The sequence below is a fragment of the Castor canadensis genome, chromosome 7, assembly GCF_047511655.1.
Source record: "Castor canadensis chromosome 7, mCasCan1.hap1v2, whole genome shotgun sequence".
Taxonomy (NCBI): Eukaryota; Metazoa; Chordata; class Mammalia; order Rodentia; family Castoridae; genus Castor; species Castor canadensis.
In genome coordinates, this window is record NC_133392.1 from 63,858,529 (window position 1) to 63,886,017 (window position 27,489).

At 37.7% G+C, this 27,489-nt stretch overlaps 1 protein-coding gene across 2 annotated transcripts in view; it reads left to right on the top strand.

The window, feature by feature from the left end:
• Vcl (vinculin) overlaps window positions 1-27,489 on the top strand; it is a 110,370-nt gene that overhangs the window by 60,903 nt on the left and 21,978 nt on the right. For both annotated transcript variants that reach the window (XM_074079207.1, XM_074079209.1), the window contains exons 7-12: window positions 8,094-8,184; window positions 9,003-9,150; window positions 13,272-13,425; window positions 14,204-14,379; window positions 25,032-25,222; window positions 26,428-26,627. In XM_074079207.1, coding sequence (XP_073935308.1) covers window positions 8,094-8,184; window positions 9,003-9,150; window positions 13,272-13,425; window positions 14,204-14,379; window positions 25,032-25,222; window positions 26,428-26,627 — 960 coding nt within the window. The remainder of the gene's footprint in view (window positions 1-8,093; window positions 8,185-9,002; window positions 9,151-13,271; window positions 13,426-14,203; window positions 14,380-25,031; window positions 25,223-26,427; window positions 26,628-27,489) is intronic.

Genomic DNA, 27,489 nt, shown 5'->3' on the forward strand with positions numbered 1-27,489 from the left:
TGTCTTCAGGATCTAACTTTCATATGTGTGACTCAGATGTCTCCAGGGCCATCTAGCAAGCTGTTAGCAGACAAAAGAGGGGAATTTTTGGGGGTGCTTAGTAGATCTGGGTTTGTCTTTCAGGACCATTTATAATGTAAGATCAAGTTGGAGCCTATAATCATCAGCCCTCTTTCGTTTTGCCCAGAAAGCTAATTTAACTATGCATAATAAATTAGCTTACAACTATGGATTTGTTTATAGAGGTAGCTTCTCATTGATGTGATGTTCTAAGATTATATTTTAAATCTATATGATGTAGTCATTTTAAGTCTTTGATATTTGATTAATTTGGTCTTAAAATACTTAGACAACTTTTACTTCCCTGTTATGACTTCTTTATGTATCTTTTTCTGTTGTTCTCTTGTTTGTTTTATTCTTTTTTTCACATATAGAAGGTAAGCTTTCTCTTGCCCTCTAGTTTCTTTTTTGCTTAAAAAAGAGAAAAAGCATGTCTGTGAGGTTTTCTTGTGCTGTGTGCTGTGCCTTCTTCTGTGTGCTGGTGTGTAACACTGTGCTCGAATATGTGTCAAAATGTGATTTAATATGGGACTCTGGATTGTCCTGGGGAGACTGTTCAATTCTGGTTTACATTGAGCTGTTTCGCTGGGGGGAAGCAAAAGGAATCACATTACTATGGAATATCAGGTTTTCTATATTTGGTGGTACTTTTATCTCTTTGAGCAAGCTCCTTAGAACTTTTTTTGCCTGATCATTGTCCCAACTTCATTTGAGGGGCAGGTTTTCCTAGGTAGCTGGCTGACCCTTGAGTTACCTATAGACCCTGCTCTAAGAAAAGGAGACTTCTCATTGATGTCCTTTGTGTATGTGCCTCTTCCACCAGTTTTTTAAATTTTGCTTTTGGAGCTGTGTGTTGAGTTTTAAGCCATAATGAAAATGGGCAAGTTAGAGAGTTTAGATGAGGCACCTGTCCTGCGTAATAATCCTGCCAGTCAAAATCAAAAGGGCAAAAATGAAGTACTGCTAGCATTTTTGCTGACTTCAGTCCATGGCTTTCTGCATGTTCTTATGACTAAGCTGCAAATGAGCCATAGTTTTCTATAATTTCATGTTTCCCTAACTTAATGTTGCTTTTGCTTCTAGCAGATGGAAAGTAGTAAGGAGAAAGAGCCATTTAACCTTAATGTTTCTCTATTTTTTCGGAGGGCAAAAGTCACCCATCATTTAGTGAATAAGTGGTATTGTGTTAATTGAGCTTTATTTTGTGCAAGTGCCGTCAGGAGCTGTGCCTTAAAAAACATCAAACAAACTCAATTGAAAATTTCAGGACTCAGATTAGGGACTTGGGGGATTAGACCAGGTCTATGTATGCTGATCTGAGAAGTCAGTTTTTGGGATGTTGCAATAATAACTTTGTCAGGAATAAAAGTAAATTAATTAAATTAGTTTAGACAAAAGAAGCTCAAATATCTGGCGACATCAAAATGAAGAAGAGTTTCTTTTTTAAACCTAAGTTTGCTTTTGTTATACATTTACATGGTTCAAAAATTGAAATACTATAAAAAGATAAACATGACAAGTCTTTCTCCCAACCTTGACCCCATCCACTCTACCTCTTCTTGTTACCTAAATATTTTTTATTAGTTATAAGAATATTTAGAATGAGAAATTTTACCTTGAACATGGACATTTTGGCTATTTTTCATTAATAGGATTATGCATCTTTTATTGCTCAGCTGTAAGCAGTGAATTAATCAGACATTGTGTCTGTTACCAACAGGTTCCCATTCTGTTTAGTGTCTTTCACTTCCCCTCGCCCCTACCAATAAATAATTAACTTTGTCTTACCATACTTGTTTCATGCCTCCCTATTGGTGCAGTGTTCTTCTGGAAAGTGATGGTTCCTCTAGAAAAGTGGGGGAAGAAAGTAAGTGGAAAAATTCTTGGTAAAAGTATGTCTTGCCTAGTAAGTTCAGATTTTAAAGAGGCAATGCAATAGCTGATTATTTTGCCTTTTGACCTTCAAATTGCAGGTTTACATATTTAAAAGTGACTTTCACTTTAAATACTTAATTTCTTTTCAAAGTAAAAACTGACCCTTTCTTAAATCAATGATCAGCTTAGAGTGATCATTAAAAATCAAGTTAACATTTTTCCTGAGACTGCATTATGAATCAACATACAATCCTAATTCTACTCTGTAAATTTGGTATTCTAGACTTAATCTTTTATTTTTTTATTTGTATTACTTATATTGTGATGTATGCTGGAAATTAAGAGGAAGTTTGAGAAAAACTTAAAGACATTTTACTACTAAGACCTTTTGAACCCTACAGAAGTGACCTTGCACCTTGAGACGTAAGATGCTATGACTCACAATTAGTTGCTGTGACTAGTCTCCTGCTACTGTAGTCCTAGGCTGGTGATGAGTAAAAGTAGTGAGTGACTCAGATGTCTCATCAGAAGATTATAATACTTTACCAAAGAAGGACATATTGGTTAGCACATGCGATCCTATAATACTAGCCCTTATTGAAGACTATTGGGATTTAAGGGCTTAATTTTATTTGATTATTAAAAAAGTAAGGTTGTATGTAAGCTTTTTGTGGCTGTTCTAGTGTTTTGTTTTAGCAGCTAATAAAATGAAAGATTTATCTCTGGGAGTTTGGGATAAATAATTGAGACATTTAGGATGCTCTATCTACCTTGTGCCCCAGTGAGGAGAAAATCCCTATTGATAAAGGAGCCGATGTTCCCATCTGCTTTCAGTCATCTTCAGCTGCTGCATCTGCTGTGTGCTCATAACTGGCATAGATTTTTAGAGCTGGGGACGTATTTTTAAAGAGGAGGAACTGAGGCCCAGAGAAGGTAACTTGCTTGAAGTGTCAGGCCTAGGCAATTTTCTCTTCATGTTTAACCTGTTCTTTCCAGAAATATCTTTGTTCAAAACACTGGAGTGCTAGTGGTAGAAATGTGGTAAAACATGAAATGGAGTGGGAAGGGAGATGTTAGAAGAAGAAAGCAAAGCAGGCTGGGCAGTGATATAGAGGGGTCCTTATTCCTGTGTCTAAAAATTTAGCTTTAAAATACTGGAATTAGCTGGGCATTGGTGGCCCATGCCTGTAATCCTAGCTACTCAGGAGGCAGAGATCAGGAGGATCATGATTTGAAGCCATTCCGGGCAAATAGTTCACAAGACCCTAATCTCAAAAAAATCCTTCACACACACACACACACACACACACACACACACACACACACACACACACACAGTACTGGAATTGTAGGACTTCACTGTTCTAACAGTAGTTCCTCTTGACTGTCTATAGGAGGAGCTAGTATTCACAAGTGTTCTTGAGGTCCAACATATTAAATTTTAGGAGTGTGTTAGTTCCTGGGAAAACTTTTTTTTTTTTTTTTGTAGTAATGGTTATGGGGTTTTGAACACACTTACTAGGCAAATGTTCTATCACTTGAGCCACACTTCCAACCCCTTTTGACTTTATTTTTCAGACAGTCTTGAGCTTTTGTCTGGAGCTGGCCTCAGCTCCATTCTCCTACCTGTTTCCCACATAGCTAGGATTATAGGCACTGTCACTGGCTTGTTTTGTTTTTTTAAAATAAGGTCTCCCTTTTTTTTTTGCCTGGGTTGGCCTTAAACCCTGATCCTCCCATTTCTGTCTCCCATATAGCTGGGATTATTGGCTTATACTACCATGCCCAGCTTAAAAAAAGGTCCTTTTAGGATGTCCTTCCACCTTTTAGTATGTGGAAAAGTGCTAAGGCACTGTGCTTATTCATTTAAAACTTGATCTAATAAGTTTTATGATAAAAGAGACTATCAGGGGAGACAATCAGATAAATGACAGCTATTTCAAAGACTACATGACTAGATCTGGTCTTTTGCACTCACTCTTTGTTTTTATCAGATAGGATCTTGCTAAATAAATAGCCCAGCTAGGCTAGAACTCAGGATCCTCCTGCCTAAGCTAACAAGTGTTGGAATTATAGGCATGTACACTATGTCCAGTTACACTTACTCTTAAAAAAACCCCCAAAACCAGCCAAACAAAAAACCAACCCAAAACAGGTGCAGACTTTTCTCTTTTCCTGAATTTGAGTTTTTATGGAGAAGAGTAGTGAAGTGAAGGTGTACCATTTTCCATTTCATTCCTGGACTGTACTTTGAGTACTTACACTTACATGACAAAATTTAACAAAATGCTTTGAGGTACACAGTGTGGCTGATAATATTGGATTATAATTATTTTTATCCTTTATAAATATATTCAAATTAACTTCTAGTCCTAGTGTTTGGTGAATCTGTTTGTATCGTATCCAATGTTAGTATCCTTATGTTGTTTATAATGGAATTTTGTCAATTCCATCATATATACTGCTTTTCAAAGACATAATATGAAATTCTTAGACTAAAATATTTGTTCTCATTCACACTTTTTTTTAATGTACATGATATTTAACTGTATTGTTTAAATGGTTATCACCTGTTATGCTCCAGAAAAAAATTGAGGTGGTTCTTTCAGTGATGGTTTTAAATCTCCAAAATTGTCTAAAATTCAAGTATTAAAAACTGATAATTAACTGGGTGAAATGGCTCAAGCCTATAATCCTAGCTACCTGGGAAGGGGAAGTCTGGAGGGTTGAGGTTTGAGGTAGCAAGTGCAAACCCTGAGTTCAAATCCCAGTACCATCAAAAAGTAAAGGAAAAAAAAAAAAAAGAAAAAAAAAAAACCCGCCAAACCTGGCACCAAATTGAAACTTTCAGTTTTAAAAGTGCAACTTCATTCCAAATTTGCCATTGATTCAGGTTAAGGGAAAATGAGCATTTCTAAATGTTAACTTCTTGGTATTGTCAGATCACTCACTCAGAAGTAAATGACTCACTTTTCTGAGAATCATGTACTTTCCTTATAGTAAAGGGCTGTTTGCTCTGTATTAGGGAGAAAAAAAAAGAAATGATTTTTGAGGATGCTGTATAGAGTAAAACTTTTTTCCCAGTGTCGTTTCAAATCATTTTAGGGCATTGGAAAATAAAACCAGTCATTTATGTTGGTGGATATTATGAGTTTGATTTTAGAGCTTTTTTTTCTGGGCAGTATTAGGTAAAGCTGAAATTGACAAGGCAGAGATTTGCCGACAGTTGTAGAAGGTTTATGACATCTTTGGCAGTTCTCTTTGGTAAAAGAGAAAAATTCTTAAATTTTATCTGATATAAAATAATGAGGTTTGGAGTCAGAAAGACTCAGATCAAATGATTTCTAGGAGTGATTCTCTGTTCCTAATTTGTAATATGAGATTACATTTAATTTGAGATTCACTGATATAATTGAATGGAGAAAAGTGTCTAAAACAGAAGCTCACTTGCAAGAAATTCTCAGCTTCCTAAGAAATAGCCTTTATTGCTTGAAAGCCAGGAAATATTTTTGACTTTCCTTTTCCTTTGAATGTATATTTTTGAACTGCAATAACTATCTTGTTTTTCTCATTAAAAATAAAAGTGTGGTAAGGACATTGTTACTAGCAGATTTTAAATGAAATATTTTTACATTGCCATAATTCCTCTTCTCCAGGGTATATGCACATACTTCCTAAGTAAGAAATTGTGAAATTAAAAAAAAAAAACAAAACTCTGTATTTAGACCTTATAACTTGTGTTAAACCCTGAAGGCTTTTGTTTTTCACCCCCTTGAGGTTAAGAGTTGCCTGAGATTTTCTTTTTAAAAGATACTTATTTGGGCCTCGCTAATTTGGAATTAAGCTTTGCATTATTTTTGGAGGTAAGATATGCTGCAAAAGTTGATATAAAATAAGGTAAAGAGATAGAGATTTAAATCATGTGAGAATCAGAGCACTTAAAAAAAATACTTTTTAGCTAGTTGAGGTAGCTCACATCTGTAATCCCAGCTACTCAGGAGGTGGAGCTGAGGAAGATCTTGATTCAAGACCAGCCTGGGCAAAAGTTAGGGAGACCCTTATCTCAACCAATAAAAAGTTGGACATGGTGGCACATGCCTGTCATCCCAGCTATGCAGAAAGCCCAGGCTTAAATAAGAGACCCTATTTGAAATTTAACTAAAGCAAAAAGGGCTGGGGATGTGGCTCAAGCGGTAGAGCGCCTCCCTAGCTGGCACAAGGCCCTGAGTTCAGGCCCCAGTACCACAAAATAAAATAAAAATACTCATTTTACTAGTTAGAGACAGACTTTGAAATAGATCTCAGGCTGCCTTTCATTGATAGCCACCATAATTCCATATAATTTGATAATAAGAATATTTTGTTACCATTTTCTCAGTAATTTAGTTCACTTTTATTATATTATTATTTTTAGGAGGAGTAGAAGTCATTTTTTTGTGGTGTTGGAGATTGAACCCAGGATCTTATGTGTGCTAGACAAGTGTTCTGTTTGTGCCACACCCCTAGCCCTAGTTCACTTCATTTTTGTTGTTGTGGCTGAGAATTAAGGTTAGAACAGGAGAACCCTCAATCTGTTTAGATGGGAAGGAGGGAATCCTAAAGCTGAGATCCTACCATTTCAATAAGTACTTTAGAAAAGCTGGGGTCAGGGCTGCTGACCTTAGGCCTGACTGAATGCTGCCAGTGTTATTTGTGCTAGTGGCAGCTCTTTGAATTGGAAGTAGGAATACTCCTACTGCCCCCATGTGGAAAACTGATGGTACAATACCTTGAAGAAAATCCCAGTTCTGCAGGATTGGAGACAGGAAATTGTCTAGGATGTTAGAGTTTAACTCTGTACTTTAATGGATTGATTCTATGAGAGTCAATTTCCTGGAACAACTGTCTTTTAAAATGTTAAATACAGACTTAAGAGATGGTAGAATTGAACTCAGGGCCTCACACTAGCACTTGAGCCACACGCCAGCCCCGGCCCCACCCCCCCAAGTCCTTTTGCTTTTAGTTTGTTTCTCAGACACGGACTCTTGCTAACTTTGCCCAGGCTGGTCTGGAACTGCAATCCTCCTATTTCTGCCTCCCAAGTAGCTAGGATTATAGGTGTACACAACTCAACTGGCTTGTTTTTGAGATAGGGTCTCAGTAACTTTTTTTTTTTGCCTGGACTGGCCTGGAATCATGATCCTCATGGCTTTGTCTGCTGAGTAGCTGGGATCACAGATTTGTACCAACATTCCTAGCCTGTCCTCTGCATTTCTCCTGTATTAAAAAAAATTATTGGTTTGGGAATATGGTTCAAATTGTATTAGCTCTTGCCTACCAAGAGCAAGGCCCTGAGTTCAAAATCCAGTACCACCAAAAATATTGTTAAAGTATACATATATTTTTAAAGAGATTAGTGTGTTGTCTATCAACTATATCTTGGAAGTTTTTTTTTTTTGCTAGTTTTGTGCTTATCATCATGTACCCTGGTTGTAAACAATATATCAAGTCCCATTTATTGTACCCTGCCCCCTCTTCCATGATGGGGCTGATAAGGGAATTAAGGATGAGGAGTACTAGGGAAGGGCAGAAAAACGCTATCTTCATGTGTAACATTTAGTGGTTCATTTGAAGAATTGCAACAAAACTGCTGTGTTAACATCTTCCTTTTCTTTTTCCAACCAGTAATTTCAGGTTTTTCAGATTAATTAAATATTTAGTGAAATATCATCCAGTGTGAATATGTATTTGAAAACAAGATATAAAAGAACCAAGGGATTAGTCACATACTAATGAGACTTTTCTGAAGCAGGAGGGCTGTGGCAAGGCTGTAGTATACGGATGTTGACTAGTAGAAAGGCTGATAATGAGGCATGTGACAACAGTGCTTTTTCCTGCTGAAGACATTAAACATCTTTTGGCTTGAGCAATTTTACCAGTTTTCACAGTTTCAGCAATAGAGACACCAGGAAACAGAATCCAATTAACTGAGGATTTTGCATGCAAGATGCTGCATTTTGACAGAAATAAGAATTGTGGTGTGATGAGATTATTTTTAAGGCCATTGTAGGATTATCTTAGCTATTGTATGTTAGTGCTCTAACTATTTCTCTGTCTACTTTGTATCATGGTCTCTCAATTTTTGCAAAGATAGTAATTGTGGGATTTCTCTTCAAAAGGACACTGAAGCCATGAAGAGAGCATTGGCCTCTATAGACTCCAAACTGAACCAGGCCAAAGGTTGGCTCCGTGACCCCAGTGCCTCCCCAGGTAACACTATAGTTCTGCCTTTTCTGACCTGCAAAACAAAAAGCCAAAATCTAAGCAAATGAAGGAAAGGAAGGACTCCTCCTTTAATTTCATAATCCTGAGATAACTTCTATAACATTTTGAGCAGACACCATCCTCTGACAGCTTTGACTAACTGAAGCTTTAAAAGTGAAGGGCACAGACTGTATCACCTCTCATTATGGAGGAATAAACCAAGCTGAACTGGGCATTTTTTGCAAAATTATTGGTTCACCCATTTGCTGAATCAGAAAGGTAATTACTTTGAATAAAAGCTCTTCTCTTCTAGTTCCTATTGGGCAGACTTCCATTTATGGCAATAAAGTACTCAATTAAGCAGATTAAATGGTGATGCCAATAAGAGTTGGGAAACAAAGATGACTATATAAAGATAAGACCCAAATAGGTTATTGAACTTTGCTTTATGGATTTTCTAATTTAATATTTATTCAGTTTTAGATTAATATTTGAATGAATTTGAAAAGCCTAATGGAGGTTGGAGGTACTAAGTACTATTAAATGGTTATAGTCTATTTTCATCATCCATATTCTTACCACAGCTTCTTAGTATGTTCAAGTAGATATGGTTCCAAGTATCTTTTCTAGCAGTGTCTGTGGTTAAAACTTCACTGTGTGGTGTTAAGGACACTGCTTAGATGTTAGCTATCAGATGGATTGCCTTCTATTCACTTGTGATTTAAAGTTATCTATTTCCTTCATGAATGAAATGACTTGTAAAGTATCCTTTCTAAATAATTAATGTTTCTTCAATGTAGATATTGAATAGCTCTCTATTTCAGGGGATGCTGGTGAGCAGGCCATCAGGCAGATCTTAGATGAAGCTGGAAAAGTTGGCGAACTTTGTGCAGGCAAGGAACGCAGGGAGATCCTGGGAACCTGCAAAATGCTAGGGCAGATGACTGATCAAGTGGCTGACCTCCGAGCCAGGTAAAGTTCCTTCACTCTTAACCGACCGGGAGTTAGTAATTCACTCCTCTAATGGGATAATTCACAAAGTCCACGCCAGTTTTACTGAGTTTGGCTAATGCATATCATAGCTATTATATTAATTCTTCTAGATTGAGGTGAACTTTTCCTTTTCTGAAGTTTCAAATATGCAAATGCCTGATAATAGAGTTAGAACTTACTCTGTAATTGAAATTGAAATAGAAATTTGTTTTTTTAGTTTCCAGTCACAGGCTTATGAAAAATAAGGGCCGGTGTTGAAGTCTAGCCTGGTTAGATAACTTTTATGAAGGAAGGGTAGAAAGAAACATAAGGAGTGAAAATATTGGAATTATTTCATATGTCACTTTTTTATTTTCTTTTAATTTTTAAAGTTTTTAAAAATTATTGTTGTGCAGGAGGTACATTGTGGACATTTACAAAAGTTCTTACAATATATCAAATATATCATAGTTGAATTCACCCTCTCCATCATTCTCCATTATCCTCTCTCCCCTCCGTATGTCACTTTTAGAATTAGTTACATAGGTGATCCCATAAAAGGTAATTTCCGAGCTCTTATGAGTTGAGATTTATCATTAGTTACTTGGTTTCATAATTCTTTTACTTTCCTTTTACCCTTCTTAAGTCTTGACTTTTCGAACATTTCCCCCATAAACTTAATGTACTTTGCTAGTGAGAAAACTCAGCATAACATAGAGTTATTTGGAATTCATCCTTGCAGTTAATGAAATTCTAAAAAATATTCATTTTTATGGTATAGACATTGAAAAAAAAATTGATGTGGGCCCAGATGGTAGTGGAGATGGAGTATTTTTGTTTGTTTTTTTTTTTTGTGAGAGTAGGTTTTGAACTTGTTGAACTCAGGGCTTTGCACTTGCAAAGCAAGCACTCTTGAGCCATATCTCCAGTTCATTTTGCTCTTGTTATTTATTTATTTATTCATTCATTTATTTATTTATTTGATGGGACTGGGGTTTGAACTCATGGCTTACATGCTTACAGAACAGGCATGCTACCACTCAGACCACTCCTCTAGTACTTCTCTGGTTAATTTTGGAGATGGGTTCTTGCAAACTATTTGTTTGGACTGCCACGATCCTCCTAATCTCAACCTTCCAAGTAGCTAGGATTACAGGTGTGAGCCCAGCTGAAATTTAGTTTTGCTTTGAGAAAGTTGTGAAATATCTTCAGCTCATTGGATACACAGGGTTTCCATACAAACAGGGGTCAAAAACATGTTGTATAACATTATATCTGGTTTTGGTGTATTCACACTTAAGAATATGGATTTTTTTTTTTTTTTTGGTGGCACTGGGGTTTGAACTCAGGGCCTTGCACTTGCTGGGCAAGTGCTCTACCACTTGAGCCACTCCACCAGCCCTAACCATACAGATCTTAAAGGAGTTGTTCTTAACCTTTTTGGACCAACATTGCTATTATAATCTGATGAAAGCATTCATACCTACCTAAAGAGTTGCAAATGAATATGTCCATACAATATTATGTATACTTTCTGGATGTTTGTGGATTTGTTGTAGCTCTGGAAGCACTAGGGGCTCTAGGTTGTGGCTTTGTCTTGAAGAGAAAGAGAAGCAGCTTAAATAATGTGATCTCATTGAGCTCAGTGAGCCTTTTTCCTGCTGAAAAGCAGTGTCCCTTGTGAGCACAAGAACTTTGCAGAAGGGAAAAAAAGAAGTTTTGTTCCCATTCGGAAAAATGCCAGTGCCATTTGATGAGGTTCTTGGCTCTTCTAATTTCTCATTTCTGGCTCTTTTGTCTGCAGCCTTTTCACAGTGTGGTAGGCAGTTTTCACTTGGAATTCTCAAATACACAGTTGTATGTGTTTAGAGAGATGAATATGAGCGAGAGAATGAGGCAGTTGTTGTATGGGATCAACTATTAATCTGTGAAGAGAAAAGGCTAGAACAGTGATGAGTAGCTATGGGTCTGCTTCACAGTAGAGCCTGCAGTATCCTTCCATGATGAAAGATTAGACAGCTATCTTCCTGTTGTTCTTTCTTAAATATACCCTGCTATTTATTATTTTAATGGCTGAAACACAGTAACAATTTCTTCATTGATATTCTAGTCATGAAGATTTTCTGTGTTGTAAAATATATTGTTACCCCCATGGGATTTGATAAACATTTTATTTTGAATGTAACCCATACATATTTTTTCTTTATCACAGTTGGACTCATATTTACTAGATTTAAAGGAAAAAAAGTAAATTAAATCATAGTCATCATGTTTCCTGAAAGTCTTTCATTCTCCTGCTAGGTTAAAAGGAAGGCCTCAAGTCCAAGAAAAAGTCTTGAGATATGCCTTTCATACTTCTGGCCATAAATTTATGGAGTTCATTGCCTGAGATATTGGTATAGATGAAAAACAAATGAATTTCAAAAAGAGGATACATAAGTGAATGGCAGATTTGTATTATCTTTTAAGGGAAGCAAATATGCTTTGGAGCTCATTCTGAAGTTGGAAGCTGACCTTAAGCTGAGCCATACCATTCTCCCAAATGAGAAAGTTGCCATTCCTACGATTGAGCTTAAAAAGTCTGTTAAGGAAAATAAGTCTCTACTAACTCAAATCTTCTTTTGTAGCTAGTAGCATATCATTTCTGAGGGAGGAAAAATAGTGAAATTAGCAACTTGAGGGAAAGTAATGAGCTCCCTGTCACCCTGTGCTTTTCCCCTCAGTGCTAGCTAGTTTTGCTATTTACAGGTTACCCAGGAATGGAAGATAAATATTTAAAATTATCATTAGGTTCATTATAATAAGAATAATAATTCAATTATAATAGTAGATTATAATACTTGTAGCACTTTTTTTTTTTGTGGGGTGGGGGTTGCCAGGGCCTCTGCTAGGGTAAAGCTCTACTGAAGCACACCTCTAGTCCTCAAGTATATTATCTTGAGGCTTGAAGCTACTCTGTTAAGATTGGGGGGAAGTACTGTATTGTTGCATACATTCATTTTATAAGTTACTCTTTTTTCTTTTTTTTTTGTTTTTGTGGTACTTGGTTTGTATTTAGGGCTTTGCATTTGCTAGTCAAGCATGTCTCCAGCATGACTTAGTTATTTTTCAGATAAGGTTTTACATTTTTTGCTTGGCCCAGCCTCAGTCTGCAATCCTTCCCATCTCTGCCTCCCCAGTAGCTGGGATTACAGGTGTGAGCCATGGCACCTGGCTCAAAGTTATTTTTATATGTAAGAAAAAGCTGAAGCCTGAAGAGATTAAACATCATAAACAAAGTCCCATGGATACAAAATGTCAGGATTCAAACACGAATCCAACTGGTTTCAGTGTGATGTACGCTCCCTCCTGAAACTTTTTTTTTTGTGGGGTGGAAGTGGTACTGGGGTTTGAACTCAGGGCCTCAAGCTTGCTAGGCAGGTACTTTACCACTTGAGCCACACCTTCAGTCTGCCTCCTGAAACATTTTCAATGTACATTTGCCTGTAAATAAGTCAAGTTAATTGGCTACTTATTTCTAAAGCACACTTCACTATGGTAACAAAGGCCTCCATAGCAATAAGATCCCCAACACGTTTTCCCACTGAGGTTTAGATTTGGTTATATAATCACCACCAACAGGAGAATAATTATCAAAATTTGCTGGCCTGCCAGGCGCCAGTGGCTTACTTCTATAATCCTAGCTACTTGGGAGGCTGAGATCAGGAGAATCTCCCTTTGAGGCCACTATAGGCAAATAGTTCATGAGACCCCATCTCCAAAATAACCAGAGGAAAAATGGACTGGAGGTGTGGCTCAAGTGATAGAGTGCCTGCTTGGCAAGGGAGAAAGTCCTGAGTTCAAGCTTCAGTCCCACCAAGAAAAAAAAAATGTTGCTGGCTTGATTTCCAAAATGGTTATGTAGTTCCATAAAGCTAATATGATATATTTCTAAAAGCAAAAGAGAAAGTAGATGGTTTGGGTGTCTTATTTTGTTTAGTTCTGTTTTCTTGTAGTAAAATTACTGGGGGAATGGAAAAAGACAGGCATGTTAACAAAAATGACACGTGCTGTGGTGTTAGGAATATTTCGTCATTATGTAGTTGAGAAGGTACAATGACTGCATCTGTCTGTTTGAGTAGAGGACAAGGAACCTCACCAGTGGCCATGCAGAAAGCCCAGCAGGTGTCTCAAGGTCTGGATGTGCTTACAGCGAAGGTGGAAAATGCAGCTCGCAAGCTGGAAGCAATGACAAACTCCAAGCAGAGCATTGCGAAGAAGATCGATGCTGCTCAGGTCGTGCTGAGGGTTCTCAGGAGGGGAGGGAAATAAAGGAGAAAAAGAAGTGTTCTATGAATATCCCGCATCTCTCCCTCTCTCCTCCTGTTTCCCCCATCACCTACTGTGGGTAGATAGTGGGTGTTCTAAGTGATGGCTGATTGACTGATTCCCAGAAGTTTCCAGCATGAACCCTTCTCCTACCTTCACAAGTTTAGACTAATGTTCATCTATATTTTGAAATAAAGACGTTAATTTTGAATACTTCAACTAGTCAAAAGTAAGCACTCTGAATGCCAAGAGAATCCTAGTTCTGGTATAGATTTTAATAAATCAAAACTGAAACTGTTCCTTATCTTAGAATCACAACTATATTTGGTCATAGCAGTGTTAAAAAGTTAGTTTGCTGTTTATATTATATGTTTAATGATTTTCAAGCATTTTACAAACACAAATATTTGAGAGACTTCAAAATGTTTGTGATTAATTCAAAGGTGAAATAAGACCTGTGAAGATGGTAGTTTATTTTAATGGAAATGAACAGGAGATAATAGCTCTGTGGCAGAGTGCATGCTTACTTAGCATGGATAAGGTCCTGGGTTCAAACCCCAGCAACAAAATAAAAAGAAGGAGGAATCAATTAACTCTTACCTTAGCTAACAACCTCTGTAAAACAATAAGAAGTAGCACTCTAAAAGTGATGACTTCAGAAGTATTTGTGATGCGCTTGTTAAGCTTAATTAAATGTGATTCATGAGTAGTAGGTTGCATTACTCTTCTCCATTTCTGTATATAGAATTGGCTTGCAGATCCGAATGGTGGACCTGAAGGAGAAGAACAGATTCGAGGAGCTTTGGCTGAAGCTCGGAAAATAGCAGAATTGTGTGATGATCCGAAAGAGAGAGATGACATTCTGCGTTCCTTGGGAGAAATATCTGCTCTGACTTCTAAATTAGCAGATTTACGAAGACAGTATGTATTTAATCTTTTTCTTTCTCCTTTTCCCACCTTCTCTCTTCCCTCTTTTCTGTGACCCCAGGAATATATAGAGTTTAATCTCCATAGGTTAAATGCATGTGGCATGCTCCTCTATTCTTATTCTTTGTGTCAGATAATACCTTGATTGTTTGAGGCTGAGTAATTTATTGCTGACTGGGGTCGTGGCTCAAGTGGAAGAATGCCTGCCCAGCAAGCACAAAATCCTGAGTTCAAACCCCAGTATTGTCAAAAAAATAAATAAATAAATAAATAAAATCCAGGTAATAATTTATTGCTAGTCATATGGTGTTAAAGTAATACATTTATGACACTAAGAACTCCTTTAAGGTACTTTTTTTATAATTCTTTTTTTTTTTTTTATTCGTATGTGCATACAAGGCTTGGGTCATTTCTCCCTCCTGCCCCCACCCCCTCCCTTACCACCCACTCCGCCCCCTCCCTCTACCTCCCACCCCCTCAATACCCAGCAGAAACTATTTTGCTCTTATTTCTAATTTTGTTGTAGAGAGAGTATAAGCAATAATAGGAAGGAACAAGGGGTTTTGCTGGTTGAGATAAGGTTGGCTATACAGGGAGTTGACTCACATTAATTTCCTGTGCATGTGTGTTACCTTCTAGGTTAATTCTTTTTGATCTCACCTTTTCTCTAGTTCCTGGTCCCCTTTTCCTATTGGCCTCAGTTGCTTTTAAGGTATCTGCTTTAGTTTCTCTGTGTTAAGGGCAACAAATGCTAACTAATTTTTTAGGTGTCTTACCTATCCTCACCCCTCCCTTGTGTGCTCTCGCTTTTATCATGTGCTCAAAGTCCAATCCCCTTGTTGTGTTTGCCCTTGATCTAATGTCCACAAATGAGGGAGAACATAGGATTTTTGGTCTTTTGGGCCAGGCTAACCTCACTCAGAATGATGTTCTCCATTTCCATCATTTACCAGCGAATGATAACATTTCATTCTTCTTCATGGCTGCATAAAATTCCATTGTGTATAGATACCACATTTTCTTAATCCATTTGTCAGTGGTGGGGCATCTTGGCTGTTTCCACAACTTGGCTATTGTGAAAAGTGCCGAAATAAACACGGATGTGCGGGTGCCTCTGGAGTAACCTGTGTCACAGTCTTTTGGGTATATCCCCAAGAGTGGTATTGCTGGATCAAATGGTAGATCAATGTCTAGCTTTTTAAGTAGCCTCCAAAGTTTTTTCCAGAGTGGTTGTACTAGTTTACATTCCCACCAAGAGTGTAAGAGGGTTCCTTCCCCCCCCCTCCCCCGGCATCCTCGCCAACACCTGTTGGTGGTGGTGTTGCTGATGATGGCTATTCTAACAGGGGTGAGGTGGAATCTTAGTGTGGTTTTAATTTGCATTTCCTTTATTGCTAGAGATGGTGAGCATTTTTTCACGTGTTTTTTGGCCATTTGAATTTCTTCTTTTGAGAAAGTTCTGTTTAGTTCACGTGCCCATTTCTTTATTGGTTCATTAGTTTTGGGAGAATTTAGTTTTTTAAGTTCCCAATATACTCTGGTTATCAGTCCTTTGTCTGATGTATAGCTGGCAAATATTTTCTCCCACTCTGTGGGTGTTCTCTTCAGTTTAGAGACCATTTCTTTTGATGAACAGAAGATTTTTAGTTTTATGAGGTCCCATTTATCTATGCTATCTCTTAGCTGCTGTGCTGCTGGGGTTTCGTTGAGAAAGTTCTTACCTATACCTACTAACTCCAGAGTATTTCCTACTCTTTCCTGTATCAACTTTAGAGTTTGTGGTCTGATATTAAGATCCTTGATCCATTTTGAGTTAATCTTGGTATAGGGTGATATACATGGATCTAGTTTCAGTTTTTTGCAGACTGCTAACCAGTTTTCCCAGCAGTTTTTGTTGAAGAGGCTGCTATTTCTCCATCGTATATTTTTAGCGCCTTTGTCAAAGACAAGTTGGTTATAGTTGTGTGGCTTCATATCTGGGTCCTCTATTCTGTTCCACTGGTCTTCATGTCTGTTTTTGTGCCAGTACCATGCTGTTTTTATTGTTATTGCTTTGTAATATAGTTTGAAGTCAGGTATTGTGATACCTCCTGCATTGTTCTTTTGACTGAGTATTGCCTTGGCTATTCGTGGCTTCCTGTGTTTCCATATAAATTTCACAGTAGATTTTTCGATCTCTTTAATGAATGTCATTGGAATTTTGATGGGAATTGCATTAAACATGTAGATTACTTTTGGGAGTATCGACATTTTTACTATGTTGATTCTACCAATCCATGAGCATGGGAGATGTCTCCACTTTCTATAGTCTTCCTCAATCTCTTTCTTCAGAAGTTTATAGTTTTCCTTGTAGAGGTCTTTCACATCTTTTGTTAAGTTTACACCTAGGTATTTGATTTTTTTTTAGGCTATTGTAAATGGAATTGTTTTCATACATTCTTTTTCAGTTTGCTCATTGTTAGTGTATAGAAATGCTAATGATTTTTCTATGTTGATTTTTATCCTGCTACCTTGCTGTAGCTATTGATGATGTCTAGAAGCTTCTGAGTAGAGTTTTTTGGGTCTTTCAGGTATAGGATCATGTCGTCTGCAAATAGGGATATTTTGACAGTTTCTTTACCTATTTGTATTCCTTTTATTCCTTCTTCTTGCCTAATTGCTCTGGCTAAGAATTCCAGTACTGTGTTGAATAGGAGTGGAGATAGTGGGCATCCTTGTCTGGTTCCTGATTTTAGAGGGAATGGTTTCAGTTTTTCTCCGTTAAGTATAATGCTGGCTGTAGGTTTGTCATATATAGCTTTTATAATGTTGAGGTACTTTCCTTCTATTCCTAGTTTTCTTAGAGCTTTTATCATGAAATGGTGTTGGATCTTATCAAAGGCTTTTTCTGCATCTATTGAGATGATCAAGTGGTTTTTGCCTTTGCTTCTGTTAATGTGGTTTATTATGTTTATTGATTTTCGTATGTTGAACCACCCCTGCATCCCTGGGATGAAGCCTACTTGGTCGTGGTGAATAATCTTTTTGATGTGTTGTTGAATTTGGTTTGCCATTATTTTGTTGAGGATTTTTGCGTCAATGTTCATTAAGGAGATTGGCCTATAGTTCTCCTTTTTGGAGGTGTCTTTTCCTGGTTTTGGGATAAGTGTAATACTGGCTTCATAAAATGTGTTTGGCAGTTTTTCTTCCCTTTCTATTTCGTGGAACAGTTTAAGGAGGGTTGGTATCAGTTCTGCTTTAAAGGTCTGATAGAATTCAGCAGAGAATCCATCAGGTCCTGGACTTTTCTTTTTGGGGAGACTCTTGATTGCTGCTTCAATTTCATTTTGTGTTATAGATCTATTCAGGTCATTAATTTCCTCTTGGTTCAGTTTTAGATGGTCATATGTATCTAGAAATCTGTCCATTTCTTTAAGATTTTCAAATTTATTTGAATATAGGTTCTCAAAGTAGTCTCTGATGATTTCCTGACTTCCATGGTGTTTGTTGTTATCTCCCTTTTTGCATTCCTGATTCTACTAATTTGGGTTTTTTCTCTCCTCATTTTAGTCAGGTTTGCCAGGGGTCTATCAATCTTGTTTATTTTTTCAAAGAACCAACTTTTTGTTTCATTAATTCTTTTATGGTTTTTTTGGTTTCTATTTCGTTGATTTCAGCTCTTATTTTTATTATTTCTCTCCTTCTATTTGTTTTGGGATTTGCTTATTCTTGTTTTTCTAAGAGTTTGAGATGTATCATTAGGTCATTGATTTGGGATCTTTCAGTCTTATTAATATATGCACTCATGGCTATAAACTTTCCTCTCGGACTGCCTTAGCTTTGTCCCATAGGTTCCGGTAGGTTGTGTTTTCATTTTCATTGACTTCCAGGAACTTTTTAATTTCCTCTTTTATTTCATCGATGATCCATTCTTCATTAAGTAATGAGTTATTTAGTTTCCAGCTATTTGCATGTTTTTTGTCTTTACTTTTGTTGTTGAGTTCTACTTTTACTGCATTGTGATCAGATAGTATGCACGGTCTAATTTCTATTTTCTTATATTTGCTGAGGCTGGCTTTGTGCCCTAGGATATGATCTATTTTGGAGAAGGTTCCATGGGCTGCTGAGAAGAATGTATATTATGTAGAAGTTGGATGAAATGTTCTGTAGACATCTACTAGGTCCATTTGATCTATTGCATATTTTAGATCTTGGATTTCTTTATTGATTTTTTGTTTGGATGACCTATCTATTGTTAATAATGGGGTGTTAAAGTCTCCCACAACCACTGTGTTGGCATTTTTATATGCTTTTAGGTCTTTCAGGGTTTGTTTGATGAAATTGGGTGCGTTGACATTGGGTGCATACAGGTTGATAATTATTATTTCCTTTTGGTCTATTTCCCCTTTTATTACTATGGAATGTCCTTCTTTATCTCGTTTGATCAATGTAGGTTTGAAGTCTACTTTGTCAGAGATAAGTATTGCTACTCCTGCCTGTTTTTGGGGGCCATTGGCTTGGTAAATCTTCTTCCAGCCTTTCATCCTTAGCCTATGCTTATTTCTGTCAGTGAGATGGTTCTCCTGTAAGCAACAAATTGTTGGATCTTCCTTTTTAATCCGTTTCATCAAGCGGTGCCTTTTGATGGGTGAATTAAGTTCGTTAACATTAAGCGTTAGTACTGATAGGTATGTGGTGATTCCTGTCATTTAGTTGTCTTAGTTGTTTGAAGGTTTGATTGTGTGTACCTAAGTTGAGGTTACTCTCCTTTGTAGTGGTGGCTTTGTGGTCACATATTGCTTTAGTTTCTGCTTATCATGGAAGACTTTTATTGCTCCATCTATTTTGAATGATAGTTTTTCTGGGTAGAGTATCCTGGGGTTGAAGCTATTTTCATTCAGTGCCCAGAAGATCTCACCCCACGCTCTTCTTGCTTTTAATGTTTCTGTTGAGAAGTCTGCTGTGATTTTGATGGGTTTACCTTTGTATGTTACTTGTTTTTTCTCTCTTACAGCCTTCAATATTCTTTCCTTAGTTTCTGAACTTGTTGTTTTAATGATGATATGTCGTGGGGTAGTTCTATTTTGATCTGGTCTGTTTGGTGTCCTGGAGGCCTCTTGCATCTGTATGGGAATATCTTTCTCTAGATTTGGGAAATTTTCCATTATTATTTTGTTAAATATATTACGCATTCCCTTCGCTTGCGCCTCTTCTTCTTCTTCGATGCCCATGATTCTCAAGTTTGGTCTTTTGATGGAGTCGGTGAGTTCTTGCATTTTCTTTTCATAGGTCTTGAGTTGTTTAATTAATAGTTCTTCGGTTTTTCTTTAATTACAATTTCATCCTGAAGTTCTGAGATTCTGTCTTCTGTTTGTTCTAGTCTGCTGGATTGGCCTTCCGTTTTGTTTTGCAGTTCTGTTTCGTTCTTTTTTCTGAGGTTTTCCATATCCTGGGTGGTTTCCTCTTTAATGTTGTCTATTTTTGTCCTGAGTTCATTTATCTGTTTATTCATCATGTTCTCCCTTTTACTTTGGTGTTTATACAGTGCTTCTATGGTTTCCATTATTTCTTCATTTGCTTTTTCAAATTCTCTATTTTTGTTGTCTTGGAATATTTTGAGTGTCTCCTGTACATTTTGGTTGACCCTATCCAGTATCATCTCTATAAAATTCTCATTGAGTACCTGTAGTATGTCTTCTTTTAAATTATTCTTGTGGGCTTCATTGGGTCCTTTGGCATAGTTTATCTTCATTTTGTTGGAGTCTGAATCTGAGTACCTGTTTTCTTCATTCCCCTCTGGTTCCTGTACTAATTTTTTGCTGTGGGGAAACTGGTTTCCCTGTTTTTTCTGTCTTCCTGTCCTTGTCTTTGGTGTTGTTACTGTCCCTGTACTGTGTGCAATTAAGTATTTTCTAGCTTGTAATAATAACAATGGTAATATTTAGAATGGAAGGGTGAGCTGAGATGGAAAGCAATAAATTAAAGAAATGGGAAAGACAAATACACAGACTGGAAGGAGAAAACAGAACAAAGTATCAGACAAGAAGGTTTCAAAGGTATAAACAGGGAGCTTTAGTGTACTAATCGACAGTTAGCTGAACAGACATTAGAGAGACAGAGAGGATTGAAAATCAGAAATAAAAAAAAATAAAGATAAGAATAAAAATAAAAAATAAGTAAATGAAAGAAAAATCTGTATATAAAAATGTATTAAAATAAAATGAAAAAATAGAAAATTAAAAAAACCCAAAAAACCAAAAAAACCTTCAAGTTCAAATGCAATGAAGTTTCAGTCTTAATAATTTGGGTGTCCGTCTCAGTCTCCAATCCTGGAGATGGTGCCTCAGATGTTGTTCTGTAGTTGTCTCATCAAAGGGGACGCATAAAGTAGAACAAAACTACACACACACACGCTAAAAAAAAAAACCCCACCAAGTGTCCCAAGTTCAAATACAATACAGTTTCAGTAAGTTTTTCAGCTTACAGGTGTAGTTCGGTTGTTCTCTCATCAAAAGTAGGGAGACAAAGAAAAAAAAAGAGTCTGGAGACAGTTCTGAGAATGGTATCTGCAGTTGTGGCTTGCCTGCCTGCTGCTGTCAGCCTGCTGTTGCTGGAGGTGTTATTTATGCAGATCCCTGGGGTGAGCTTAGCACTCACCTGGCCCTGCAGGCGTTGTTTGCTCAGAGTTTTCCTGTGAGCCTCTGCTACAGGCTTTCCCCTTTCCAAGCACTGGGAAAGGTGACACTGCACCAGTGTTGTCAGGCCTGCGTGTTTATTTACAGTTCACGTGGGAGTTGGGTCTTCCCCCCTCTCCTGTGGAGTTTTCCTCCCACTGCCACTTTCACAAGCTTTCCTGCTCCTGCTTACTGGGCGGTGCTGCTGCTCCTGCCAGCTGCCATGTTTGTTTACAGTTCACGTGGGAAGTGGGTCTTCCCTCCTCTTCTGTGGAGTTTTCCTCCCTCTGCCACTCTCACCAGCTTTCCCGCTCCTGGTTGCTGGGCACACGCACTGCCCCTGCTCCCGCCAGAGCCTGTCCTGCCCGCCGGCTTGTTTATTTACAGTCCCAGGAAGGGTTCCCTTACCCCAATCTTTGGTGCTCAGGGCGCCCCACCCTCCTCCCTGCGTGTCTTTATTGCTCTTATTGTTTATTACTCAGTTTCTCTTTTTCCCTGGGTGGGGGTCGGTCTGTCCAGGGGGCTATGCTGCCTGGGCCCTGGCTTGTCTGTGGGGTACCGCGGTACCGCGAAGCTCATCTGGTCCGTCTTCCCAAGCCTTCTGGGCACCGGTGACTGGCGGCCCCGGGGCCCTCCTGATTTCTCTGTTTAACGTGAAGTGGAGATTCTCTGCACCGGCTGGAGATGTGGAGGGGTCAAAGTTAGGCCTCTTCTCCGTGATTATGCCTGCAAAGTGTGTCTCCAGCATCTCTCCAAGATTTCACTGTAGGAGGCTCGCTTTCTGCTTCCTTCCTCTAGCTGCCATCTTGGAATCCCCCTATAATACTTAAAGTAGGGCTGATACATCATGTTTATTTGCTAGACATATGAAGAAAATAATTTTTGTAGTCAGCTATGAAAATACTCCTGTAGGGTATTGGAGGGGAGGCATAAAAAGGTACTCTTCCTCTCCCAGCAATGTGATTTCTTAAGTAGCAATTATAAAGGATCCTTAAATTACATTTCTTTGGTGATGTTTCTATAACTTCCTCACCATGGCTTCCTCTCTTAAAGGCTTTCTTGGCACCAACTGATTGTTTGGAGAAGAGGTGTTGCATTGTTCTGATAAATACATTGTTCTCTTTTTAAAAATTGCAACAAAGTCTGTTGGCATGCTCTGCACTCAGGAGGTGAAGAGCAGGGGTTTTTGAGTTTGAGGCCAGCTTGGGATAAATAGTGAGACCTTGTGTCAACGCGTGGTCCCCCCATCCCCTCCCCTGCAAAAAAAGGAATAAAAAATTAAAAACTGCAACACATGTTGAAAGAGTGCTCAGAAGGGTGTAATGTCAAAAGTAGAAATTGTGCTCTTTTCCACCCCAGTTCTCCAGTACCCTTTTCTAGGGATAAGCAGAGTTGAGCATCTTGAGACATTCCACTTTTCATTTAACCTGCATGTTTCATTTCCAGGTCTTCTAACTTTTTTTTTCACCAGTGAGAGTTTCCTTAGAGTTCTTTGAAGTATTATGTTGAGGGCAATGCTGGCTAAGAAAGCAAACTTCTGCCTAGTATTATGAAATTAGTTTGGTGGGAGCAGGGTAGGCATTTTATGCAGGAGGGTGTGGTGACAGATATCAACTTGGGTGACAGCTCAAATTTGATTATATGTCAAGGTCAGTCATTTGGAGATCATTGTCTTAGGCCCAAATCTTGAATTGTTTAGGTGAGGAAAATGTATAATTTATCAATTTATCATATAATATCTACATAGATAGGTCTGTGTTCATTAATACTAACTTATTAATACAGCCCATATACATGCTTACTAGAGTTTATTCATTGAAAGGCAGAGACTGTACTTTCAGGTCCATGAACATAGTATTCCTTCCTTCCTTCCATCCTTTTTCCTTCCTTCCCTCCCTCCCTTCCTTCTTTCTTTCTTCTTTTTCTTTTTGGCCGTACTGGGGTTTGAACTCAGGGCCTTGTACTTACAGTGGTCTACCACTTCAGCCATGCCTCCAGCCCTTTTTGTTTTAGTTTATTTCTCAAATAGGGTCTCTTGCTTTTTGCTCAGAGGCTGGCCTCAGACCATGATCCTTCTACTTCCACCTTCCACCTAACTGGGATTACAGATGTGAACCACTATGCACAGTCCCCCTCGTTAATGTTTCATAATGATAAAGAGATAATTAATGGTAATGGTGATAACAGTAGACCTTCATGTGTGGCCACTTATGCCATTATTACTACTTATTACCATAACATTAACATATAGACACATAACCTCTTGGAGGCAGAAGTAACTGTGATCAGAACCATTGTAAATACCTTTGTCTAACTTTATAATGGAGAATGTTGTAGATATTTAAAATCATAAATAATCTGTTAAAAATATCTAAATTAGTCATTTTGGCAGATGGGTTAATATTTTCGTTTTTACAAATGAGACAGATGAGATTAATCTGCAGGTTACTTTTCTGTGAGTGAGCAGACTCAAGATATAAAATTAGTCAGGTTCTTTGTATTTTCTTAATGGTAGAATCTAAAGTTTTTGTAATACGGTTTTGGGGGGCAGTTTCTGATTTTTCTGTTATATTGCGGTTGTCTTTTTATTTCTGTGTTGATACTCTTATTGAGGTTCTTTGGTTTCAAGGAACTTAAGTAAAAAAATGAAAATATTTATTGAAAATATATAGAGGCATCCATGAACCAAATCATGGTCAGGTCTTTTAGTAACTAGGAACCCCCGTTTCTCCCTTAGTCTCTTAGTAGCTGTATGACATATGCTGTATCTCTTTCACTCTGGGTATTGGCCTTCTTTCTTTTTTTTGGGGGGGGGGAGGTTCTTCCTCTGGCTCTGAGCTACCATGGCCCAGGCTTAATATGACTTTCCAGTTCCACATCTCACCACTGGTTGACCATGCAGTGTGTTTGAATTATGGTCCAAGGATTACCTGACAAGACTGTTAAAAATGTGGTGCCCTGGTCCTTATACTTATACTTAATCAGAACCAATCTCTCTCTCTCTCTCTTTCTCTCTCTCTCAAGTATGGGGGTTGAACTCAGGGCCTTATGCTCTCTAGGCAGGTGACTTCTTGAGCCATTGTACCAGCCCTTTTTTTGTGATGAGTGTTTTCAAGATAGGGTCTCAAGAACTGTTTGCCCAGGACTGGATTCGAACTGCAATCCTCCTGATCTCTGCCTCCTGAGTGGCTAAGATTACAGGTGTGAACCACTGGTGCCTGGCCAGAATCTCTTTTGATGGTGTGTTTAATAGTCTGTATTTAAGAATAAGACTCCAGGTGACTCTTATTCATGCTGTACCATGAGAACCATCAGAATCTAATTGAGTGCCATACCTGACTGCAGGTACTTAGATAACCACTCATTCAATCAGTTTATGACCAGGATTGGAGATTGTGCAACACTAACATAAGGCAATACAGATAGTAGTTTAAGAGTGAGTGCTATAAGTCACAGTGCTGGGTTTGTGCTCTGACTTCATCAAAGTAACTTGAGAACCTTTGTGCATCAGTTTTGGTTTTTGGATAATACTGGTATTTACCTCACAGGGTTGTTGTGAGGATTAAATAAGAAAAGTGCTTGCAACAGTACCTGGCAAAATTGGTACTCAAAAGATAGGACTACTACTACTATTATTACTACTGCCACCATAGCTCTCTAGGCACACCTACTTCCAGATGGACCTAGTGTTTTTAGGGGTGATAGGCTGAGAGTGCAGGTAACTTCAGCTAACTGCAGATTGAGAGCTCAGCTAACCAAATGATTGAATTTGGTTGAGCTAGACTGACTCACATTTATATTTAATGTCTTAATGAAGATAAAACAATATGAATTTAAACTCTTCTTATTTAAGAACTAAATAAATAAACAAACCACTCCTTTCAAAACAAGTTAATAATCATTAGGAATTCATCATCTCATTAGCACTTATCATTAGCAGTTAAGTCATCTTAATGTGACTATAATGTATTACGGCTGTTTTTTTCTCTGTAGGGGTAAAGGAGATTCCCCAGAAGCTCGAGCATTGGCCAAACAGGTGGCTACGGCTCTGCAGAACCTGCAGACCAAAACCAACAGGGCTGTGGCCAACAGCAGACCTGCCAAGGCAGCTGTCCACCTTGAGGGCAAGATTGAGCAAGCTCAGCGGTGGATTGATAATCCCACAGTGGATGACCGGGGAGTTGGTAAGGGCATCAGTGCATTTAACCCTCATTAGAATGGTGACAGTGCAAATAAACAGATTGTTACCAGGTAGCCTGTAACATCTGTAAAAAGGTGCTGAAAGGGTTCTTCAGCTACTGGTAAGTTGCTTTTCAGTGTGATCTTTAAGTATAACCAATAAAATCCCTGTGGTTTTACCAAGCAATATTGAAGAATAAATGATTTTGTTGTGCACAGAAAGATCATCATTGCAGAATTAAAACTTTGAACTAATTATTGCCAGTCCTATGTATACTTCCATTTTACAGTATTTCTGTTTTTATAGTCCTTGCCAAGTACCCAGTTGAAAACAATTTTTTAAAATTACAGTAAGAAATAACTAACTACCCAGGTTGTTTTAGCTGCGAGGACTCCTGAATTACAGTCAACCTGAAGAATTTATAACCTGAAATTTTGTTTTTTGGAAGACTTTAGGATTGCCTGGAAAGCCTGCTGGAGCTTGAAAGATCTGTTTATCCCATTTGCTGTTATTTGTTGGATAAAAAGATAAAATTTTCAATTGGTGATGTCCAGTGTCAGTGAGGGTCTAGAGAACTGGCAGTTGTGTAATTTACTGATGTAAAGTAAATTGATGCAAACTTTGTGAATGTGGTGTTTTGAATTGACCTCAGAATTTTTTCTAAGAAACAATTTGTTTGTAAGGAAGCAATATAAGAATATATATAAACAGTGTAAATGTTCATTAATAGTTATTAATAGTTATGGTTATGGTCAATATGAGAAAATACATACAGAGTTTAGTTTTTTGTTTTTCAGAACTGGGTTTGAACTCAGGGCCTTATGCTTGCTAGGCAGGTACTTTTCCACTTGAGCCATGCTCTATTCCCTTTTTGCTATAGTGAAAAAATGCTCATGGTAAAGAAAAAGAACCAAGGAATAAAAAAATGGGCTGGGGATGTAGCTCCATGTTACAGCACATGCTTAGTATACATGAGGTTCTGAGTTCAATCCCCAGCACCAAAATAAAAAATGCAAAATAATAAAAAGTTAACATACAGTTTATTCTTATTTATGCTTTTCTGTATTTTCCTGTATTTCCAAAGTGTTTTCTTTTGCCAGAGAGCACTGTTCCTTATTGTTATTCTAAAAAGAAGCCTCTCTAGATGGCTTGCAGTTGCGTTGCTTTCTCTGGGTCTATGTGAATTTTAGTGTATTCCTCTTGGTCCAGGTCAAGCTGCCATCCGGGGGCTTGTAGCTGAAGGGCATCGTCTGGCTAATGTTATGATGGGACCTTATCGCCAAGATCTTCTTGCCAAGTGTGACCGTGTGGACCAGCTGACAGCTCAGTTGGCTGACCTGGCTGCCCGAGGGGAAGGGGAAAGTCCTCAGGCCAGAGCACTTGCATCACAACTTCAAGACTCCTTAAAGGTAGAATTCAGGAACACAAATCATTCAATTGTCTATGCTTATCATTATTGAAAAACAGATGGAAAAGAGAACTACAAAAATACATAACTTCTTGGGTTTTGGAGAAATAAAAAGTGTGTGATCAAGAATATTAAGGAAATTAGAGATTATTAGGAAAAAACTGAAGTGTGTGGTAGCAACTAACATTGTTTTTTCCAAATTTCGTTCAGTTAAGAGATTTTCATTATGTTTGCTCTATCCTTACATCCCTTGTACTGGTATGTAGTCAAAATATTTTTATTAAAATGACTGCCTTTTTAAAACTTAAGTTTATTTAAAAGAGCATGGCTTAACTGGTAGTGTGCCTGCCTAGTAAGTATGAAGCCCTGAGTCCAAACTCCAGTCCCAACCCCCCCAAAAAAAATTAAAAAGAAAACTTAAGATAAGTTTATTTAGGATAAATAATCGTGAAATCATAGATTTGATAAGCTAGTTGTATTTTTACTAATATTTAAAAAAGAAGCAATTATTAAAATACAATTATTTGTCTAACACCTAAAATCATCTCAGGTTTCCCCAGCCAGTGAGAAACCGTGGGGTGATGGAGATTTAGTTTGTATAAATTCAGAAAACTTAAATTGGACTAAATGAAATTACTATGAAAAAGAGCTTGTGACTTCTAAGAATCTTCTTTTTTAGATCCATGTTAAGAAATCAACACATATATTGGTTATTATGTTTTTCTAGAAACTTAATTTTTATTCTTGGTTTTTTCCCTCTTTTTTTGGTGGTATTAGGGTTTGAACTCAGGGCTTTGTGTTTGCTAAGCAGGTGCTCTACCAATTTAGCCAAATCTCAGATCAAGTGTTCTTCCTCTTAAGCT